The 16,161-nt window shown below is 43.8% G+C and overlaps 1 protein-coding gene across 3 annotated transcripts in view; it reads left to right on the top strand.

The window, feature by feature from the left end:
* The window catches only part of LOC119862204 (multidrug resistance-associated protein 1), an 84,604-nt gene that overhangs the window by 16,702 nt on the left and 51,741 nt on the right, over positions 1 to 16,161 (top strand). The window contains exon 1 of one of the 3 annotated variants that reach the window (XM_043494120.1): positions 12,660 to 12,677. The exons of the other annotated variants lie outside the window; for them this stretch is intronic. Within the exon in view, the coding sequence (XP_043350055.1) occupies positions 12,675 to 12,677 (3 nt within the window). The 5' untranslated portion in view covers positions 12,660 to 12,674. Of the gene's footprint in view, positions 1 to 12,659; positions 12,678 to 16,161 lie in introns of those variants that run through there. 3 annotated transcript variants of the gene reach the window in all.

Below are 16,161 nucleotides of genomic sequence, written 5' to 3'. Positions count from 1 at the left end.
ACAGGCTAAGGTTGCAAAAAGAAAAGGAGTACTTGTGGCACCTTAGAGACTATCTCTATTATTATTTAAATATGTAAATTATTTTGTTTCAGACCTGACCAGACACCATTGCTTCTATTAAAGTTAGCTTTCTGTATGAAAGAGGTTTTTCAAGAAAATTGAGAAACATAATGTCTAATTTGAAAGTACTGATATCAGGGGAGACTAGGAGAGGGAAAGTTCATTTTGATCTCAAAATGGGAAAGAAACTTTTAATCTTGAAAATTCTTTGGTTTGTGATTTGGTTAAGATCTGCATTATTTGCAATGGGTGTCATTGGCGAGAGAAAATAATTTCTCTAGTTCTATTCCAAATTCAGTGTCTCTTTTGCTAAAGGATGTGTATACTTTTCTGGAGGGCATGATTATTTTTTTGTTAATCCATGGTAACCTAGCAGTGTTTACACTGTCACAATTTTCTTGTTCAATAAAGACCCAGAGTTTGGCTGGTTTAGAGCACCCCTAATCCACTACCGATTTGAGCTGTCTGTCTTAATAGTACCATAGAATATTTGGAACAGCTAGTGCACCCAGTTTAATGGGTCTGTACAAAGTATCTGCACTCACCTTTGGTCTTTTCTTATTCCATATAAATTCTAACATTTTCTGTATTCCTGCTAGGGTTTCATCTGGGATGATCACAAGAAAGCCTTTGAAACAGGAAAAGTGATCCTTGGCAAACATTAATTCTTCTCAAGCAAGAAATTGCATCCGACCCTCAGCATGCCATATCTTGTTTTCGTCTGCTGAAGTTGTGGTTTGACATTTAAATCAAAGAGCTCTTCTAGATTAAGATTTGAATTTCCTGCTATCTAATAGAACATGTTGCTCATTTGTACCCTAACGTTTTCTGGCAAATTTGTAGCTAGCATTTCAGATCTGGTATAAGTTACCTTAATTCCAGACGCATTGTCAAAATCATGACTTCTTTAAAGACTAATTATGGGGAAATATTTGTGTGTTTAAAAAAAAAAATTGCCTCATTTGCATCTAAAGCTGTTCTCTGATGTGCTCCTGCAAGAGAGATTCCTGTGAGATTCATTGTTATCTTCTATGCAAAAGGCTCTGAAGCCAATGCAAAAAGTAAAGGAGATAGTAGACTTCCCTGCCCAGTCTCTCTCTCTCCTTTTAACTCTCACACCACCTTTTGGTCTGGTGTAAAGAGCAGATATCTGTTTAAGGAGTTGGAGGCAATGTCCATATGGGATAGGACTTGAAACAAAGTTTCAGTCTGTTGCATCAAAGGCTTTCTCCGTGTGAAGTGGGAACAAAAGAAAAATGTCTTTTTTTGATCAGGCATTAAGGATGATGAGGTCTGCAGCTGACACCAGAAACCAGTCTCTTATAACTGATGTGACCATGCATGTATCTGGCTTTTAAATCCAAAAATAAAATACTGACATAGTTTGGGGTCTGCTTTGCTGAACCCCAAACCCGTGTACTCTCCCATGAACCACTTGGACATCATCTCTCACAACCCAAAAAGTACGTTCTCCATCTTTGGGACCCTAACCCCCGTTCCTAGGGGTAGATTAGCATCTGATCATTGGAGTTCCATGGGGAGGATTTCCACAGAACCACTAAGGGATCTTCCTCATCTCCTCTTTATTTTCTTCAATCTCCTCCATCGCTCAGACTCCCCCTTGTTGTCCTCCCCCCCACCACTTTTTTTAAAATACAGAAACCAGCTATCAGAGTTGTGATCACCCCAGTTAAAACACACTTCATACTAGTTTCTTTATAACATTAACATAGTTACTTTTTTGCCTGTTTCAGAGTAGCAGCCGTGTTAGTCTGTTTGCCTGTTGATTCTTGGTGACTTCCAGGAAGTCCCTTCTAGTTAATCTTTAGGTTACTCCCCAGGTGTCTGAGTTCTCTTGTTCAGCTTCACTTCTGCCATTGCCAGTACAGTCTCTAGAGTCTTGCTTTTTTTCTTTTTCTCTCTTCCTTTTCCTAGGTTTCATAGTCAGCCTAGAGTTTTTTCAGCAGCTTGTCTTTAGTTACTACTCTGGAATATCCAAATGCACGTCTGAGATTTGAATTTGTATTCTAAGTGACTGGAGTGTATTTTGTTTGCTTATTTAAAGTCTCTTACTTTATAATAATGATTTTGGAAGCTGAATGAGAGTTCAAATCCCCATCAGTAGAGGATATTTGCCACCTTGAGTGCTGCTGTAGTTTCCCTCTGCTCTTTTTCCTTTTAAAGTAAGGACAGAATCCATGGGGAAACTGCAGCTTGTGGTAAAAAGAAAAGGAGTACCCGTGGCACCTTAGAGCCTAACAAATTTATTAGAGCATAAGCTTTCGTGAGCTACAGATCACTTCATCGGATGCATTTGGTGGAAAAAACACTCTGAAACCTGCAGCTTGTGGTAACACTCATCATGCTAGAATGCTGTTCTGGCACTTTTTTGGGGAACCAGAAAGGTGTTTATGTACTTCTGGTAATTTGTCTTTACCTTTACCTTGTGGTGTGTCTGGCTGGCATGTCTGTGGGAGCTCTGGTTGGTGACTTGACCTGTCAGTCTGAAATCATGCATTCTGGCCTTTTTTTTTTTTTTTTTTTTTTTTTTTTTTTTTTTTTTTTTTTTTTTTAGGACTTTGAATATGAGCTCTGAATGTTCTCTGGCTTTTTCATAATTTATTTCTTCTGCTAATCATGACATTTAACAATTACATCTTTGGGTCTATTACAAGGCCAAGGCAGGAGGAGCAGCACTCTGTGTGCTTTCTCTGCTTTTACCTCTTCCTGAGAACTCGGATGTAACAACTCCACAGTTAATTTTTACATACCAAATCATATTTCCTCCTTCAGCATTTTCAGGCAGTCCCTTAATTCTGATGTTTTTTTTTCCTTGCTCTGTAAAAGCCTTTTTTAATGAAAAATCATGTGTTCAGGTAAGACGAAAGGAGCCTCCAGGTTGCCTTAATTCAACTATTGTCTTTAGAAATTTGAACTTCTGTCTGGCCTTTTAAGTAAGGCATGCAACCAGATTTTGCGTGCAAGGCATGATCTAAAAAATGGCATCCTCCATGCAGTCTGACCTTGCACACACTGTGTGGAAGAAGCAATTTTGTTTTACATGTGTGTTTGGAGGCTTGATGGAATCAGATCCAGTTGGGCAACTCACAGCCAGTCGGGCTTCTGTTGCCAAGGGCTTTCTGTTTGCAAGACTAAGAACATCCAGATCATGTTTATGTTATGGCATTGAGGTCGCCGCATTATAAGGTAACCAGAATTTTTGAAAGATCTTAAGGATGTTAGGTGCCCAACTAACTTGGAATGAGAAACTTGTCTTTGTGTGTGAGTACCATGCCTAGAACTGATTCTGGTGCTGCTGGAGGGAGCTGATATAATTGCTTAGTACACCTGAAAGAAGATAAAGTACTTTAACTTTCAGTGCAATTTTTGTTGAATGTGAGCATTTAAGTGTCTGTAATGACAACTGTACAAGAAACTGTGAAGGGGAGGGTGTGGTGGGGTGGGGAGGGAAGAGCTATGGTAATCTATAGTGTGACATGCAGAGATTTGTGTGATGCTATCTCCACTAATGCTGCTTATGGGATGAATGTCTGCTTCTTATACATGAGTACTAGTGATGAAACAGCAGAGCCTTTTTAGGCAGCAGATACAGGTTAGCAAATTGTATGGAGTTTTTTCTCTTCTATGTCTGGAGCCTTTTCTATCAAAACATGATTAAATTCTAATATCTACCCACCTGTTTCATCCACCTGTAGCCTCTTAGAATTAACTTAAATAAATAAGCACTTTAGGGCAAGGACTTTACTCTAAGTTTCTAGCATCTTGTGTGATGGGATCCTGATCCCTAAGTGGGACCACTAGGTGATACTGTAATACAAAGCCAATATCAAACCTTGTGAATGTTGCAGCATGTGGGATGGAAGCTCATCTCTTGGCCATTCAGTCTCCCTGCCCACTACTACTTCTCGCTGCTGCTGCTGCTGCTGCTGCCCCTTGCACACTCGTGCCTCCTTGTCCAGTTTACTTACGACCTGTAAGGTCTCATTTTAGACCGGGGTGGGCAAACTTTTTTTGGCCTGAGGGCCACATCGAGGTTCCAAAACTGTATGGAGGGCCGGGTAGGGAAGGCCGTGCCTCCCCAAACAGCCTGGCCCCTACCCCTATCTGCCCCCTGACTGCCCCTTCCAGAACCTCCGACCTATCCAACCCCCCGTGCTCCTTGTCCCCTGACTGCCTCCTCCTAGGACCCCCTGCCCCAACTTCCCCCCCTGGAATTCCCCATCTGACCCCTCCCCCAAGCCTCTTTTGGAATGCCGCCCTGTGAACATGGGCGGAGGACTCGGGAGGAGCAGGGGCAGCTGCACAGCTGGAGAGAAGCAGTGGTTTCCCCTTCAAAGCACCGCTTCTCTCAGGCCGGCTGCTCCTCCTGAGTCCTCCCCCCCCCCCCCATTCCTGTATGCGTTCCTGCCACCCGCAGCTCTGCCTGCTTCCCTGAGGCTGCCTCCCTCCCTGCTGCTGCTTCTCCATTTAAGGTAGCTCATGAAACACCGCATTGATAGCATACCTGGCAGTCGGCACCTCCAGAGCACTAGCTCACTTTCAAGCCTGCTGTATGCAAGTTTAATTTTTTCCCCTCTGACAATGGGAAATTTTGAAACGCAGCATATTTTAAAAAGGATTATTAACATGGGAGCAGAAGGCATGTGGCTGCTCCTTTAACAGCAGCTATTGCATGCCAGGGATGAAGTCAGCCAGCTACAAAGTCAGACATAGTTTTGAATGTTTATTCCCAAAATTAGACTTATTTAGGACACAACTTTTCTTAGTTTTTTTTTCTCCCATTGACAGAGAGAACATTTCATAGGGCTTGTCTACACTGGCAAGTTTCTGTGCAGTAAAGCAGCTTTTTGCGCTTAAACTGCAGATGTGTACACACTGCCAAGCCACTTTGTGAGCAGAAACTCCTCCGTTGCAGCGCTGCAAAAAAAAAATCATCTTGACGAGAGTTGTAAGGCTATTTGCGCAGAGGCTCCAGCGCTCTATTGCCAGTGTAGACACTTGATTGCTTTCAGCACTGTAATTGGTCTCCGGAGCTGTCCCATAGTGTCTCAAGTGACCGCTCTGCTCATTGTTTTGAACTTGACTGCCTTGGAGACATGCGCTCCTCCCCTTTCAAAGCACCATTTCTGACAGTCATCGTGTGCTGTGCTGATCTGCTCCAGGATACACATACTGGACACACACCATTAATGTGGAATGCTCTTGCTGTTGAAAACTGTATGTGTGAGGAGGGGAAAAAAAAGCTGTGCAGAGAGCCCAGGGAAGGAGGCGGGAGCTGATGTTGAGGTTTTCCCTCTCCCCCTGCCTCAGGATTGGTTGCTTCCTGCTGCTGTCTGAACTTACAGGATGGCATGTGTACACACACACACTCTCTCTCTCTCTCTCTCTCTTCCCCCCCCCCCCCCCCCTGCCCTTTAGTTGAAAAGCAGCATGACCATGGAACAATGGGATTGGGAAACCTGCATCTTGTGACCCTGTGCCTGCCCCATGAGGCATTGCAAATCCTTCCTAAAGCACCCTGCAGCCAGTTGCACAGTGGGATAGCTACCACAATGCACTGCCATCTTTGCAGTTGCACAAGGAGCACAGTGGACATGCAACCGCGGCTTAATTCCAGCATTTTAATAAAAGTAGTATAACTTGTGGCACAGAAACTTGCTAGAGTAGACATACCCTTAACTTGCTGCCAGCACCACCATTTTATCAGTCTAGGGAAGTTCAGACAGGAATTGCTTTTAAGTGAGTTGGTATTATAAGCATAGGCTTTATGGGGGAATCAACTATCAGAAGGAAGAGTTCAACACTCACTTCTGAATGGAAATACAGGACACTTCTGAGGAAATGTTTGACCTTTTCCAAACCTTATGCAGTTCCAGGTTTGATTAGTAGTTAGGTTTTTCAGTGGGTCCATGTGAATGCTGGGTACCTGGTGCCAGTTTCATTTCTTGCAAGGGTACTTTTTACTTAAATTGTGGTTTTTTGTGTTTTGTGTTTGTTTTTTTGTTTTTTGAGGCCTCTTATGCCTGTGGAAGGAGCTATTACTTGGCCCCAAGACCTGTTTTAATCTCCGCCTGCATATTGTGCTCAGTATTAGTACCGACTTGGGACAGTATTTTTTGCAACCATAGAGCTAAAAATGTAACGTCTTTTAAAACCGGTTAAAGCATAGATACTGAAGAAATTGGTGGTTGATTTATTAAAAATCAATATATAAGAAGTAGTTGTCTATTTTGCAGGGACTTTGACATTTTATTAAAATAATACAATAAAAACAAAACCAGCAGCCATCTCCAGAAAAACTGCTGCAAAATTCAATACCCAATGCAACCCAAGAAGTGAGGTTCCACACTAGACTTCCTTCTCTTGTGAACAGTGGGTCCCTTCTGCCCCTAATTTTTTCCATGGGATAATAATTTCAATTTGCAAACCACTTCCAACAGCTTCAGTCAGAGCCCTGCAAGCTATGAAATTGCTGTTTGTATGAAGTAGCAATTCAGCATGCATGTGGAGCTCTTTATTTGTTGTGCTAACGAGTAAATTTTTTTCACTTGAAAAATAGAAGCATTAAGTGTCAACAAATGGGGTGGGGAAAAATAAGAGCTGTTTAATCTTTGGTGGTATCTGCATGAGACTTTGTTTTTGAGTAGCTACTGCCTCATTGCTTTTCTGGATCCAGCAGTAGAAATGCCATTGTCATATTTCACCGCTATTACTAACTTTAACTTCCGTTTATTCTAAGTTTTTTCTTTTTCTGCTACACTTTTCCTGACTTTCTTAGAGTCTTGATTTGCACTAAGGATGTGAAACTATGAAACTGACATGGACTGCAGGAGGTATAGATATTTTGATTGCCTGACTAACCTAAATGGGTTGAATTTAAATCAGCTGCTTGCTTTTTTTTAATCCTCTTCCTCACATTATTAAATTCTCATAAGAGAATAAATAAATGCTCCTGTCCTCGCACCCAAGCCTTTAGCTGGCAGGAAAACTATTGCAGCACTCAGTCACCTGCAAATCGCAGTGATGATCTAGTATTAGTGAGGAAACAGACTAGACCACGGGCAAGCAAACTTTTTGGCCTCGGGGCCGCATCGGGTTTCAGAAATTGTATGGAGGGCTGGTTAGGGGAGGCTATTTGGAGAGAAACAGCCAGGTGTGGCCCGGTCCCCCCTCCCCCCCGCTTCTCACTCCCTGGGACCCCTGCCCCATCCAACCCCCTCTGTTCCCTGATGCTTCTTCTCTCTCCCCTGCCCCATCCATCCTGCCCTGCTCTGTCCCCTTACTGCCTCCCTCCCCCCCCCGACCCATCCAACCACCCCTTCTCCCTGACTGCCCCCGGAATCCCTGCCCTCATTCAACCCCCCTGTTCCCTGCTCTCTGACTGCCCCGGCCCCAACCACCACCCCTGAACTCCCTGCCCTCTATCCAGCCCCGCTCCCTGCCCCCTTACCGTGCTGTCTGGAGCACCGGTGGCTGGCAGCGTGGCTGCACCAGGACAGGCAGCTGCGCTGCCTGGCTGGAGCCAGCCACGCACTGCGCAGCACAGAGCACCGGGTCAGGCCAGGATCTGCAGCTTTGCTGCTCCAGGAGCTCACAGGCCTGCTGCCTTAAGCATTGCACCAGTGGTGCAGTGACCTGAGGCTGCGGGGGAGGGGTCGGGAGCTAGCCTCCTGGGCCCGGAGCTCAGGGGCCAGGCAGAACAGTCCTGCAGGACGGATGTGGCCCATGAACTTGCCCACTTCTCGACTAGATTTACTGCCCTGGTTGAACTTCCCAAGGACTGGATGTCCTCAGTGACATCATGGAGCCTTCCTTTTGCTCAAAAAAACCTGGCCTCTGGACTAAGGGCTTTCCTGACTTTTGCATCTGGGAAAAGTCTTCAGGAGTGAAGAAAGAACAAATTAGGATTTCCTTGTTTCACAAATATCTAAAGTGTTAAGACTGCCCCATAATTCAGTATTTTGGTATTTCTTTGCTTATTTACACTTGTCTGCTTAGTTCCTCCTTTTCCTCTGTGCCTTTTGCCCTGTCATTTTATAAATCTTTTATTTTGCCTGTCTTGTATTTTCTTTCTCAACCAAACTGATTACAAGGGTCTTTTTATAGCCATTTCAGCGTTGGATAATTCTTTGTGAAAATACTTTCATTTTCTCCCTCGCTGTGGACCTTGTGTCAATAGGAGTATATGGGCTTTGAATCCAGCCTTAGAAAATGCGTTGCTATTATAGCTGGTAACTTCTAGTAACATTCTAGCTCTTTTCTGAACAGTCTTGCCTTGCCTACACTTTTCTTGTTTACTCCTTTGCTTGACTTTCTCTCGCTATTTATCTCTAAAGCGGTGTTGCCTTGCGTGATGTTTTGGGGATCACCCAGCCAGTAAGGGGTTCTGTCTGTCTGCCATGTAACCTTGGGTGCCTTTTACTATACAGCTTTAGTCCAGAGCCCTGACACCACTAGCCTGTCCACAAGCACAAGGTCTCACCCTGGCTTCCACCAGCCCAGTGACTCCTTGCAGGGTGACACCGACAGTCCCTCAGAGTCTCCCCAAATCCATCCGTCCCCAGGCTTTAATTACCAAACAATTTGAACATTTCCCTTCTGGATCATCACCCCCGAAAGCATGAAATCAGCCCCACAGACACCAGCTTACTTTGCAAAAAGAAAAGGAGTACTTGTGGCACCTTAGAGACTAACAAATTTATTTGAGCATAAGCTTTCGTGAGCTACAGCTCACTTCATCGGATGCTAACTTTGGCGTGTGCACTCCGTGCAGTTTGCACACCAGAGATTGCTTGGGATATAAATAAACAAAAGGTTTATTTAATAGCAAAATCTGATTCAAAGGTAGAATAGTAAGGAAAATAAACATCAAGATGCAACCTTAGGCTTTATATCGCTATACTGAAGAAAATCCCTTTTCTAATACAAGTTACCGATTGCCTTGGAACAGTTTTCCAGCATAACCCCCTATCCCAGAGGAGATCGAGCACTTCAGAGGCAGCCCCCACCAAGTGACTGTCCCTGAATTTCTGGATGAAGATCTGTTTCAAGCTTTTTTTTTTTTTTTTAAAGGGCTCTCTTGGATAGTGACTCATGCTTATTCAGAGTGGGAAATTTTAGCTTTCATGTCTATCTCTTTCCACTAACTCTGATGGCCCATCATTTGTCTACTCCTGGTTTGTACGATGCTAGGTGCTTGGAACTAGTCTTGTCTGGTTGGGGAGGCAGCCTACCCTTCTTGACTGCACCACAAGTTCTGAGCGCAGTTTTCTATATACACACACGTACATTAATAATTGGTGTGTATACGTCTCGGGGTCACGAGGTTATTACATGGGGGGTTGCGAGCTGTCAGCCTCCACCCCAAATCCCACTTTGCATCCAGCATTTATAATGGTGTTCTAAATTAAAAACACTTTTTTATATATTTAAGGGGGGTTGTGCTCAGAGGCTTGCTTTGTGAAAGGGGTCACCAGTACAAAAGTTTGAGAACTACTGGTTTAGCTGCTTATTTTTTTGGCAGGTGTGCCCCTCTGTTCTCTCGTTGGAGTCTCTGGGCTCTGATTTTCATACCTTGAATCCTTTTGCAAGGTATTTGGAAGTACAGCTGTATGAAAGACAAATGAAAATATAAAGGTCAGTTGAACTAAAAATTACATGCATATTTTCAGAATAACCTCCTGCCAGTGTATACAGCAATAATGCATAGAGCACTTCTTTCTGTCTGGTCAGTGACATGGCAACAGTACAATGATTGGCTGCTAAGAAACTACTTTCCTGGTATGTTTTGTGGCAGGAGAAAGGTCACATTTGTACAGATTATACCTTCCTCTTTTTTTGCCCTTCGCCATCATGTTTCAGAAATTGTTATTGAGGAGATGAAATAGATGTCAATGCCAGTTTTAGATACTTAAATTAATTACATAATTAAACATACATTAAGGTAGTTTGTCTGACGCATGCTCAAAGAGCACTTCTAGAATTGAAGGGGTTTTCGGTAGAACCCCTGTTTTACAGGTTAATTGGGGACTGAAGAGTTCATAAAATGGAACATCTCAAAATTACAGTAAACATGATGTGCAAGTGGCAGTCTAGTGCACTGCATTACTTTATTCTTGTCCTTTGAACCACTGCAAAGCGACTTCCAATACACAGAAGGCATAAGAATGGATGTTGACTTGTCATTCATCAACATAACATAATGAAAGTGGTAGGTTTTATTTTTCCCCACTGGGAAAATGGTTTGTATAACTGATCACGTCTGAGGTTGGTGTTCATAAAATCAGGTACTGATGTAACTGTCTCAACTGTTTTGTAAGGTCTGTAAATTGCTATCCAGTTCAATTCTCTTGACTATTGTATGGGGAGCAGCAAAACTGAAATCTTTAAAGCAGGAAACGGTTGTGTGGTGGTAAAGCATGATTAAGCTGAAAATCCCAATGGTATGCAGTATAGTTGTAGCCATGTTGGTCCCAGGATATTAGAAAGACAAGGTGGGTGAGTTAATACCTTTTATTGGACCAATGTCTGTTTGTGTGAGAAACTTTTGAGCCTCATAGACCTGAAGAGCTCTGTGTGGCTTGAAATCTTGTCTCTCTCACCAACACATATTGGTCCAATAAAAGATATAATCTAGATGGGGTCATTCAGGGATAAGGAAATATATAAGCATGCTAGCTCAATGACTTTCACGTATAGCAACTACATTCTCATTATAGCTTCTGCGGAATCATCAAAGGAGTTTTCTCCCGATGGTGCAGGGAGATCTCTTAACACAAATACACGCACTGGAAACGTAATTAGGGATTCAGGTTTTCCAGTTTTGAAATTTTACTTATTGTCAAAACAGTGGGGAGGTCTTGTGGCACCTTAGACTCTAACTCCTTGTTGTTTTTGCTGATACAGACTAACATGGCTACCATTCTGATACTTACTGTCAGTGCCTGTTCTTTTCACTACTTCCTAGGAAAATCTGTGTATTTATATATTTGTATTGAATATGTATTTGATCAGAAACCTGTTATTTCACTGCTAACAAGATATAATTTTTTTTTAAAAAAAGCCTCATTTTGTTACTTGTATTCTATAGTCCTGCTGTGTGACAGCCAAACATATCACTTACTATGTGTAACCAAGAACTGAACTTTGAATAAAACAAAATCTTGCAGGCTCTGACTTGTAGCAGACAACATGAAAAGGGTACAAATGTTGAATGACTTTCAAAAGAGCCTTGCTTCCTTCTGCGCGCGCACGCTCGCGGTCTCTCTGTCTCTCTCTCTGCTTAGGTGGTGGTTGTTTTTGTTAAACACTAGTTCCTGACGAATTAGGATAATAGTTTTTGGTTTAAACTGGAATGCCTCTATAATTCGCAAAAAGAAAAGGAGTACTTGTGGCACCTTAGAGACTAACAAATTTATTTGAGCATAAGCTTTCGTGAGCTACAGCTCACTTCATCGGATCCACCAAATGCATCCGATGAAGAGCTGTAGCTCACGAAAGCTTATGCTCAAATAAACTTTAGTCTCTAAGGTGCCACAAGTACTCCTTTTCATTTTGCGAATACAGACTAACACGGCTGCTACTCTGAAATCTATAATTCATAGGGTTTTGTTTGTTTGTTCTCCCTCCCCCCCCCATAGAACACTTCCTGGAGGAATTGAAAGTTCATATAACAGCAATATATTGTATGACATGGCACTTAAAATGATAGAGACTAGAACACTGTCAACCTGATAGCTAGCTAGTCTAAAAAAGATGAACTAAAAATATTTCCAAGGTTACATCAGCCTCTGACTTCCTTCTGCCATTGGATAGGGAAGAATTTCAAGGTGGTAGTGTGAGCTGTTGGCTAGAGGCCTGGGATTCAGGAGGGCTGAATTCTGTTCACAGCTTTGCCAGTAGATTGCTTGGTGGCTTTGGGCAGGTCACTTCACCTCCCTGTGCCTCAGTTTCTGCATACTCTACAAAGGAGGTAAAGTGCTTTGAAACGTATAGATAAAATGCTATATGAGTTGTTGAAGGAGACTATATAGTTACTGACTTTCTACACAATGTTGTAAAATGTGAAGTCAACAGAAAAAATAAAGTTTCTTCTCTAAACTGTTAGTTACAATAATCTTAAATGTTGTTGTAGTAATTTAAAAAAACAAAAATGGATATGTGAAATGCTGACTGTGGTCCTTAACTCTAGCTGGCAAGTTTCTTTAACTGTAGCATACTTTGTTTTACTTTTGGCACAGCATTTTTGTCCTGCTGTATCATTCTGTATGTGAAAAAATTTAATTTTCTAAATGGGAAGTAACTGGTCTCTTCAAATATTTGAAGAGAAACTATCTGCTGCTGAATGACATGCTATTTTCAGTTTTATAATGCTACTATAGCTATTTACTATCCCAGTACTTGATTTTGTTCATAATTATATTTTCATCTTGGTAGTGATGATCATGTATGATTTCCTGCATTGTAGTCTCCTTTTCCTTAATTCAAACTAATGAGTTCGCCTGGAATAGGATTTCCTTTGATAAGGAGTATCTGTCACTTTATATAGCTATGTGGCCAGTAACGGAAATGGTGATCAGACTTCAATTACTGTGATGGTCAGTATTCTTTTGGCTTATGTACATGATAGCTTTAGATTAGACTCTGTTTATGCACCATGTTCAGAGCATAAGAAAAATAACATCAAAGTGCACAACAGAACTTTTAGCACACTGTAGCAGTCATGTAGTGTCCACCTGGGACGTTGCTATGTGGCAAGCTAGCACACTGTCGATCTAACACCTTGGCTTGTGTCCCATGTGGACAAGCTCTTAGCCCTGGTCTACACTAGGCGTGGAGGTCGAATTTAGCGGCGTTAAATCAATGTAGCCCTGCACCCATGCACATGACAAAGCTCTTTTTTTTTTTTTTGACTTAAAGGGCTCTTAAAATTGATTTCCTTACTCCACCCCCGACAAGGGGATTAGCACTGAAATCGGTTTTGCTCGGTCAAATTTGGGGTACTATGGACTCAATTAGATGGTATTGGCCTCCAGGAGCTATCCCAGAGTGCTCCATTGTGACTGTGGCAGCACTCTCAACTCAGATGCACTGACCAGGTAGACAAGAAAAGGCCCGCGAACTTTTGAATTTCAATTTCCTGTTTGGCCAGTGTGGCAAGCTGCAGGTGACTATGATGGAGTCCCAGAATCGCAAAAGAGCTCCAGCATGGACTGAACGGGAGGTATGGGATCTGATAGCGGGGAGAGGAATCCGTGCTATCAGAACTAGGTTCCAATTTTCGAAATGCCAAAACATTTGTGAAAATCACCCAGGGCATGAAGGACAGAGGCCATAACAGGGACCAGAAGCAGTGCCGCGTGAAACTTAAGGAGCTGAGGCAAGCCTACCAGAAAACCAGAGAGGCGAAGGGCCGCTCCGGGTTAGAGCCCCAAACATGCTGCTTCTATGATGAGCTGCATGCCATTTTAGGGGGTTCAGCCACCACTACCCCAGCCGTGTTGTTTGACTCCTTCAATGGAGATGGAGGCAACATGGAAGCAGGTTTTGGGGACGAGGATGATGATGATGATGATAGCTCATAGCAAACAACCAGAGAAACCAGTTTTCCCGACAGCCAGGAACTGTTTCTGACCCTGGACCTGGAGCCAGTACCCCCCGAACCCACCCAAGGCTGCCTCTCGGACCCACCAGGTAGAGAAGGGACCTCTGGTGAGTGTACCTTTTAAAATACTATACAAGGTTTAAAAGCCAGCATGTTTACATACTATACAAGGTTTAAAAGCCAGCATGTTTAATGATTTGCCCTGGCATTCGTGGCTCTCCTGGATATACTCCCAAAGCCTTTGCAAAAGGTTTCTGGGGAGGGCAGCCTTACTCCATCCACCATGGTATGACACTTTACCACACCAGGCCAGTAGCACGTACTCTGGAATCATTGTAGAACTAAGCATTGCAATTTATGTTGGCTGGCGTTCAAACAACATCCGTTCTTTATCTCTCTGTGTTATCCTCAGAAGAGTGATATCGTTCATGGTTGCCTGGTTGAAATAGGGTGCTTTTCTTAAGGGGACATTCAGAGGTGCCTGTTCCTGCTGGGCTGTTTGCCTCTGGCTGAACAGAAATGTTCCCTGCTGTTAGCAATGCGGGGGGGGGGGGGGGGAGGCAAAATGCAACCTTGTAACGAAAGCACATGTGCTATATATGTAATGTTAACAGCAAGGTTTACCTTGAAAGAGCGTACCCATTGTTCTATAAAATGTCTCTTTAAATACCACTGTCCTCTTTTTCCTCTACCAGCTGCATGTGTTTCAAGGATCACAGGATCTTCTCCTTCCCAGAGGCTAGCGAAGATTAGAGGGCGAAAAAAATGCGCTCGTGGTGAAATGTTCTCTGAGCTCATGTTGTCCTCCCACGCTGACAGAGCACAGACGAATGTGTGGAGGCAGACAATGTCAGAATGCAGGAAAGCACAAAATGACTGGGAGGAGAGATGGAGGGTTGAAGCTGAAAGGTGGCGGCAGCATGATGAGAGGAGGCAGGATTCAACGCTGAGGCTGCTGGAGGATCAAACTAATATGCTCCAGTGTATGGTTGAGCTTCAGGAAAGGCAGCAGGAGCACAGACGGCTGTTACAGCCCTTGTGTAACCAACCGCCCTTCTCCCCAAGTTCCATAGCCTCCCCACCCAGACGCCCAAGAACGCGGTGGGGGGCCTCCGGCCACCCAGCCACTCCACCCCAGAGGATTGCCCAAGTAACAGAAGGCTGGCATTCAATAAGTTTTAAACTTTTAAAGTGCTGTGTGGCTTTGTCCTTTCCTCCTCCACCACCCCTCCTGGGCTACCTTGGTAATTATCCCCCTGTTTGTGTGATGAATTAATAAAGAACGCATGAATGTGAAGCAACAATGACTTTATTGCCTCTGCAAGCGGTGATTGAAGGGAGGTGGGGAAGGTGGTTAGCTTACAGGGAAGTAGAGTGAACCAAGGGGTGGGGGGTTTCATCAAGGAGAAGCAAACAGAACTTTCACACCATAGCCTGGCCAGTCGTGAAACTGGTTTTCAAAGCTTCTCTGTTGCACACAGCACCCTCTTGTGCTTTTCTAACCGCCCTGGTGTCTGGCTGTGCGTAACCAGCAGCCAGGCGATTTGCCTCAACCTCCCACCCTGCCATAAACGTCTCCCCCTTACTTTCTCAGATATTGTGGAGTGCACAGTAAGCAGTAATAACAGTGGGAATATTGGTTTTGCTGAGGTCTAACAGAGTCAGTAAACTGTGCCTGCGTCAGTGCGCTTTTAAATGTCCAAATGCACTTTCTACCACCATTCTGCACTTACTCAGCCTGTAGTTGAACAGCTCCTGACTACTCTCCAGGCTGCCTATGTATGGCTTCATGAGCCATGGCATTAAGGGGTAGGCTAGGTCCCCAAGGATAACTATACGCATTTCAACATCCCCAACAGTTATTTTCTGGTCTGGGAAGAAAGTCCCTTCCTGCAGCTTTTGAAACAGACGAGAGTTCCTGAAGATGCGAGCGTCATGTACCTTTCCCGGCCATCCCACGTTGATGTTGGTGATGCGTCCCTTGTGATCCACCAGTGCTTGCAGCACTATTGAAAAGTACCCCTTGCTGTTTATGTACTCGCTTAATGTATTGTGCTCTGGTGCCAAGATAGGGATATGGGTTCCATCTAGGGCCCCACCACAGCTAGGGAATCCCATTGCAGCAAAGCCATCCACTATGACCTGCACTTTTCCCAGGGTCACTACCCTTGATATTAGCAGATCTTTGATTGCGTTGGCTACTTGCATCACAGCAGCCCCCACAGTAGATTTGCCCAAACCAAATTGATTCCCGATTGACCGGTAGCTGTCTGGCGTTGCAAGCTTCCACAGGGCTATTGCCACTCGCCTCTCAACTGTGAGGGCTGCTCTCATCTTGGTATTCTTGTGCCTCAGGGCAGGGGAAAGCAAGTCACAAAGTTCCATGAAAGTACCCTTACGCATGCAAAAGTTTCGCAGCCACTGGGAATCGTCCCAGACCCGCAACACTATGCGGTCCCACCAGTCTGTGCTTGTTT

The sequence above is a fragment of the Dermochelys coriacea genome, chromosome 10, assembly GCF_009764565.3.
Source record: "Dermochelys coriacea isolate rDerCor1 chromosome 10, rDerCor1.pri.v4, whole genome shotgun sequence".
Taxonomy (NCBI): Eukaryota; Metazoa; Chordata; order Testudines; family Dermochelyidae; genus Dermochelys; species Dermochelys coriacea.
This window is presented reverse-complemented; position numbering and strand designations above follow the sequence as displayed.